The following is a 6,892-nucleotide window of genomic DNA, read 5'->3' as shown; positions in this document are numbered from 1 at the left end:
AATAGTGATATATTTAGTGTATTAGTGATTACCCGCATATATACATAAGAACAGAAATTACTTATGTCTCAAAGTCAAATCACAGAACAGATTTTTTTTTAAATTGTTAAATTTCATTTATATAAACATCGCAGAAATGTAACCGGGAGAATAACACGAAACGAAAGTCATAACATTTTAGAAAATAAAAAGTTATTTAAACCGGAATAATTTGAGTGAACTTATGTTTTCTGGTTAATATAACACGGGTGTTCCGTTTTGTACACCTATCATGACTACTTCTGAGTTAAACCGCATGCAATGTTTGGATGTTAATTAAATCGAATGTAATTTTGTAGATTATTAGAATAGGCCTATAACAAGGAAAATTATTATTAAGGGAATTAACCCTTTGATGGAGCACATTCCACGGTGCATGCCTCCGTTTGAGTTGTTGAGAATTGATTGCATCTTGATTTGTTCGGGTTCGGTTCGTGTGTTATTCTAGTTCGGGTGCCAGTGCCACACGTCACGCTGCATGGCCCCCAGTCTTTGTATTGCAGCTAAAATCACAATCTGGTTAATATCTGGATGCTAAACCTATGGTCAGCAGATGTTTCGGACAGTAACTTGGTGGATAGTAACCTCTTTTACACTGATGATGGGCCAAGTTACTGTCTGGATACTAAACTCATGATCAGCAGATGTTTCGGACAGTAACTTGGTGGATAGTAACCTCTTTTACACTGGTGATGAACCAAGTTACTGTCTCAGTTTAGACCAGATACAAATAAAAATCAAAATACCTCGCATTCGAGATCACAAACATCAGGAATCTGGCAATCTTCTACTTGTGTTAGATTACAAGGCTTCCCGCCATTTGAAGCTGGTATCTTAACAGTTGTGGTTCTCTGTCTTCTACAGTTGTTTGCGGTGTCGCATGCTCCCCATTCGCCCCATGTATTCACCTACATAATGTTAAGGCTTTATTATAATGTTAAATGCAGATTGCAACCTAAATTACCACATTATGTATCTATGTATAGTAGGTCGGGAAATATGGGACATTTTTATTCCATTTTTTTCTGTCTATTTGGTAAACAAAGAACATTCAAAGAAATATAAAAACGGTATTTTCACAACTCCCATAAACCGTTGTTAATTGTTTAAAACAGGATCAGGATATTTAGATATTATGTGCTAAAGGTGTCCCTATCTTCTCCCACTCTACTATATTTTAGCACATAATCACACAACATGTAACAATGCATGCCACCTATCTGCTGTGGCCAAATTACTATGGTTATTTACATCGTCTATAAAACGCCACAGGCTTCATGTCCCCACGTTAGTGGCAGCGATGGGCCTTGAACCTTGGACCATGTCACCATGTGCTAGGGGCAGTAACGCTAACTGTGGTGTCGGTTACGTATATAGTCGTTTCTACAGTAAACACTTTTGGAATAGTCAAAGATATAATATATGTTATTGGCAGTTCACTCCGCACCTATTTGTGTTGAAATTATGTTTGACAAAATTACCTGACAATCAATTGGACAATTGTTGTTATTACATGATTGTGTATCAGTTAAAGCAGGACATGCTTGACCGCCATGTTGGGCTGGGGTTGTCACTGTTCGTGACCTTGTTTTGGTACCTCCGCCACACGAGGCGCTACAGGGACAAAAAGTGGTCCATTGCCCAACCTGTGTCAAAGTTAAGTTTGGTTGCGTTCAATATATTTAGTTATTTTAACTCGAGTAATGTAGTTTCTTTCCCGACTCTAACTCAGATGTAATAATTTCAAGGCTCGTCACTGCTACCATCGTGGGCGTATGTGGCCTTGGGCGAGACACTTAACGGACATTGCTCCACCTCAGTGGTTACTAGTGGGCCTTAAGAATTGTCAGCCATGCAGAAAACATCAAAATAAAAGAGTCACATACAAAGTGGCAAACTTGGTAACTTGTAAGCTGGCACGAGGTGTATGAAACAGAACATTCGTGTTATAACGACTGTTGTTGCCCCGCCATGCGAGGATAAATAAGTTATATACGTGGTAACTTATAAGCGGGCACAAGGTGTATGAAAAAGAATAACCGTGTTATAACGACTGCAGGTCTCGTTATGCTCACAGTTAAGTTTTAGAATTACCTGACAATCAATTGGACAATTGTTGTTATTGCAAGATTGTGTATCAGTTAAAGCAGGACATGCTTGACCGCCATGTTGGGCTGGGGTTGTCACTGTTCGTGACCTTGTTTTAGTGCCTCCACCACAAGAGGCGCTACAGAGACCAAACGTAGACCATTGACATACCTGGAACAATTACATGCATGGTATATTTGATGAATGAACGATTGAAAGTAAGTTGTTTTCTCTCGCGTTGCCAACACGGTAATTTTTGAGGGGTGGATTTTTAATTGTTTTATTTTATTCCAAATGGCTGATAATTTGGACAACCCATTAGTGACCACTGGGTTGGAGCAATTGGCGTTAAGTGTCTTGGCCCAAAAACACCTATTCCCACAGTGGTAGCAGTGACGAGCCTTGAACCCATAACCTCTGGGTTAGAGGCAAGGGCGCCGGCCATTGTGCCACTGCGTCAGAATGCATTGTCGATTTTATACAATTCATCCACTATTAATCACTGTTAAGGATTCAGAATTACCTGACAATCAATTGGACAATTGTTGTTATTGCAAGATTGCGTATCATCTAAAGCAGGACATTTTTTCCCGCCATATTGCTCTGGAGTTGTCACCGTTCGTGTCCTTGTTTTAGTGCCACCACCACAAGAGGCGCTACAGAGACCAAACGTGGTCCATTGACTTACCTGGAAATAAAGATTTGAACAATCTTTTACTGTGTGTTACATTTTACTTTGTATTTAATTCAAAATAGAGGCCATTTTTGCAGGTAACATAATACGGTGTTGTTTTTAACCTTTCCTTGCTGCACCGTGTTTAGCGCGCCTACCTCTATTATCAAAAGGTAATTGGCTCAAGGCTCGTCGCTGCTACCATTGTGGGCGTATGTGTTTTTGGGCAAGACACCAAACGGCAATTGCTCTAAACCCAGTGGTCACTAATGGGTTGTCCAAATTTTTAGCTGTTAATAAAAAATATCTAAAAAAATATTCACCTACAAGGTTACATATATGGCAAAAAAGCTGGCGCGAGGTATATCAACACCCGTGTTATAACGACTGTCGTTTTCCGGCCACGCGAGGATAAATAAGTTACATCATTCATTCACGATAAATGCAATTTGTGTTATGTATATAAAGTTATATCCGTTAACCACTTTTTCAAATATTTAAATATAAAATTACCTGACAATTAATTGGACAATTGTTGTTATTACATGATTGTGTATCAGATAAAGCAGGACATGCTTGACCGCCATGTTGGGCTGGGGTTGTCACTGTTCGTGACCTTGTTTTAGTGCCACCACCACACGAGGCGCTACAGGTACCAAAAGTAGACCATGGGCCAACCTAGAAACAAATATTTAGAAAATCAACTTATGGTAATATCACCATTCTCACTATCAAGTGTACCCATAATTGTCAAGTAAAACGTACTTTGTATACATTAAAAACAAACTGTATGTCTTTAAGCACACTTTAGGTTTAAAAAATTATTTTTTCGGGAAAGATGAGTCAACTCTCATTCTAGAATGTCCTCCCATTTGGTAGTAAACAAATATAAAACTGTATCCGCACGATTCCCATAGACCGTTGTTAATTGTTTAAAACACAATCAGGTTATTTGGATATTATGTGCTAACGGTGTCCCGTTTTTCCCCGCACTTCCATACCTTAATTAGATTATCTTAATACAATTTAATATAAATTAGTTTAAATTTGTAACTTGCGTTTTCACCTTCATTATTTGACCAGTAGTTTTTTGGCACAGCTTGTTTCAAAATCTAGTTTTAAAATCTAAAGTTTCTTTTGTTGTTTTTAATAAATTGATCTTTGCTGCTGTATTCGAAAAGATAAATACAATTTGTAGTTTGTATTCAAATTTATGACCTTTAACCATTTCATACATATATGAACGAATGACATATTTTAGTAAGTTTACCTGACAATCAATTGGACATATATTTTTATTGCAGGATTGTGTATCAGATAAAGCAGGACATCTTGTACCACCGTGTTGGGGACGAGTGATGATTTTCCGTGTACGAGTTTTTCTTCCTCCACCACATGAGGCGCTACAGCTACTAAACTTCGACCACGGGCCAACCTGGGTGAAAATAAAGTTAAGTTGGACTGATGGTAACCATTTAGTTACAGCATAAATCAACAGGGATTTGCTCAAAAATTTATAATGAAGCAGCATCTTGTATAAAATTCGTTGTATATTTTACTCGTAATGTGAATATACGTTTGCAATACCACCAGGCACCGCGGCACAGCTGGTTAGCGCACGCGCGTGTAACCATAGGTAATGGGTTCAAGGCTCTTTGCTGCTACTATTGTAGGCGTAAGTGTCCTTGGGCAAGACACCAAGGGGCAAGTGTTTCAACCCAGTGGTCACAAACTGGTTGTTTAAACTTTTTTGTAAACATGAAAAAACTAAAAGAAAAGTATCCACAAAGTTAAATATGTGGTAACTCGTAAGCAAGCAGGAGGTGTATGAAACAAAACATCCGTGTTATAACGACTGTCGTTTTTAGGCCACGCGAGAATAAAGCAAGTTACGTCATTCATTCTGTTATGTATTTTAAGTTATATCTGTTAACCACTTTGCAAATATTAAATATAAAATTACCTGACAATTAATTGGACAATTGTTGTTATTACATGATTGCGTATCAGATAGCGCAGGACATGCTTGACCGCCATGTTGGGCTGGGGTTGTCACTGTTCGTGTCCTTTTTTTGGTGCCTCCACCACACGAGGCGCTACAGGGACCAAAAGTAGACCATGGGCCAACCTAGAAAAAAATATTTAGAAAATCAACTTATGGTAATATCACCATTCTCACTGTCAAGTGTAACCATAATTGTCAAGTAAAACGTACTTTTTATACATTAAAAACAAACTGTATGTCTTTAAGCACAATTTGGGTTTAAAAAAATATTAGTGTCGGGGAAGATGAGACAACTCTCATTCTAGATTGTCCTCCCATTTGGTGGTAAACAATGATCATTCAAAACATTATAAAATCGTATCTTCACGACCTCCATAGACCGTTTTTATTTGAATAAAACACAATTAGGATATTATGAGCTATAGTGTCTCCTTTTCCCCACACTGCCACACCTTAATTAGATTATCTAAATATAATTCAATATAAATTGATTTATATTTGTATCATAGGTTTATAGCTACATTATTTCACCAGTAGTTTTTGGGCACAGCGTGTTTAAAATACCAATTATGTTTCATTCGTTGTTTTAAATTATTTGATCTTTGCTGCTTTATTCAAAAACATCATCACAATTTGTTGCTGTATTCAAAGTTAAAACCTTTAACCAATTCATACATATATGAACGAATGACATATTTTTAGTAAGTTTACCTTACAATCAATTGGACAATTGTTGTTATTGCAAGATTGTGTATCAGATAAAGCAGGGCATCTTGTACCGCCGTGTTGGGGACGAGTGATAATTTTCCGTGTACGAGTTTTTCTTCCTCCACCACATGAGGCGCTACAGCTACCAAACTTCGACCACGGGCCAACCTGGGTGAAAATGAAGTGCAGATGGGCTGATGGTAACCATTTAGTTAGAACATTAATCAATAGGAACTTGGTTAAAAATGTATATTAAAGCAGCATCTTGTATAAAATTCGTTATATATTTTACTCATAATGTGAATAGTTATACGTTTGCAATACCACCAGGCACCGCGGCACAGTTGGTTAGCGCACGCGCGTGTAACCATAGGTAATGGGTTCAAGGCTCTTTGCTGCTACTATTGTAGGCGTATGTGTCCTTGGGCGAGACTCCAAGGGTGTTTCAACCCAGTGGTCACAAATTGGTTGCTTAAATATTTAGCCGAACATAAAAAAAATCCAAAGAAAATAATCCACAAAGTTACATACGTAGTAACTTGTAAGCGGGTACCAGGTGTATGAAACAGAACAGTGGTGTTATAATGATTGTTGTTGCCCCGTCGTGCGAGGATAAATAAGTTACATTCATTCTTAAATTAGACCTACCCTACAATCGATTTGACATATATTGTTATTGCAAGATTGTGTATCAGATAAAGCAGGACATCTTGTACCACCGTGTTGGGGACGAGTTATGATTTTCCGTGTACGAGTTTTTCTTCCGCCACCACATGAGGCGCTACAGCTACCAAACTTCGACCACGGGCCAACCTTGGTGAAAATTAATTTGGTTGCGCGTATTATAGCGGTAGATTGTTTATTGATTTGTAAATTTAGACCATCGCCCAACCTAATGTCAAACACAATATAAATTGTCAGCCCTACATAAAAAAAACATTCTAAATGAAAGACTGTAATGATCTATGTATTCGTTCTATTGTTAGTCTATTTACTAAATTATTTTTAGCCCGTTTTGTTAACCACAGCCAGTTTTATTTTATTTCAATGCCGAGATACAGCGCGCGTGGTGAGTACCATCGGCGCATTCTTTCGTTTATTTTCGTCTTAAATTCCTTTGTTTTTCGTTGATTGATTAATTGGTTGTTTTATTGCGTAAGTGCCTTTTCGTTTGCCACTTCTTTTTTAGTCGGAATAAAGCAGTTGTTGGTTGGATCGGACTTGTGAACGGACTTGCTTTTTGTGGTTAAAAAAGCTAAACGCTACACTGAATGTAACTTATTTTATCCTCGCGTGGCCAGAAAACAACAATCGTTATCACACGGGTTTAACACCTCATGCCAGCTTACAGTTACCATGTAATACTTTGTGGGTGATTA

The 6,892-nt window shown here is 37.9% G+C and overlaps 1 protein-coding gene across 16 annotated transcripts in view; it reads right to left on the bottom strand.

The window, feature by feature from the left end:
* The window catches only part of LOC494351 (thrombospondin type-1 domain-containing protein 7A), a 20,800-nt gene continuing 13,908 nt past the window's right edge, over positions 1 to 6,892 (bottom strand). For 5 of the 16 annotated variants that reach the window (XM_026837307.1, XM_026837316.1, XM_026837321.1 and 2 more), the window contains 10 exons: positions 6,162 to 6,326; positions 5,517 to 5,681; positions 4,764 to 4,928; positions 4,071 to 4,235; positions 3,314 to 3,478; positions 2,651 to 2,815; positions 2,134 to 2,298; positions 1,521 to 1,685; positions 786 to 947; positions 1 to 542 (listed from right to left, as the gene is read on the bottom strand). In XM_026837307.1, coding sequence (XP_026693108.1) covers positions 384 to 542; positions 786 to 947; positions 1,521 to 1,685; positions 2,134 to 2,298; positions 2,651 to 2,815; positions 3,314 to 3,478; positions 4,071 to 4,235; positions 4,764 to 4,928; positions 5,517 to 5,681; positions 6,162 to 6,326 — 1,641 coding nt within the window. In that variant the 3' untranslated portion in view covers positions 1 to 383. The remainder of the gene's footprint in view (positions 543 to 785; positions 948 to 1,520; positions 1,686 to 2,133; positions 2,299 to 2,650; positions 2,816 to 3,313; positions 3,479 to 4,070; positions 4,236 to 4,763; positions 4,929 to 5,516; positions 5,682 to 6,161; positions 6,327 to 6,892) is intronic. The other 11 variants (XM_026837310.1, XM_026837312.1, XM_026837311.1 and 8 more) reach the window with 11 other exon arrangements.

Source organism: Ciona intestinalis, chromosome 13 (assembly GCF_000224145.3).
Source record: "Ciona intestinalis chromosome 13, KH, whole genome shotgun sequence".
Taxonomy (NCBI): Eukaryota; Metazoa; Chordata; class Ascidiacea; order Phlebobranchia; family Cionidae; genus Ciona; species Ciona intestinalis.
Note: the sequence above shows the minus strand (reverse complement) of the source record. Positions and strands in the feature narration are given on the sequence as shown.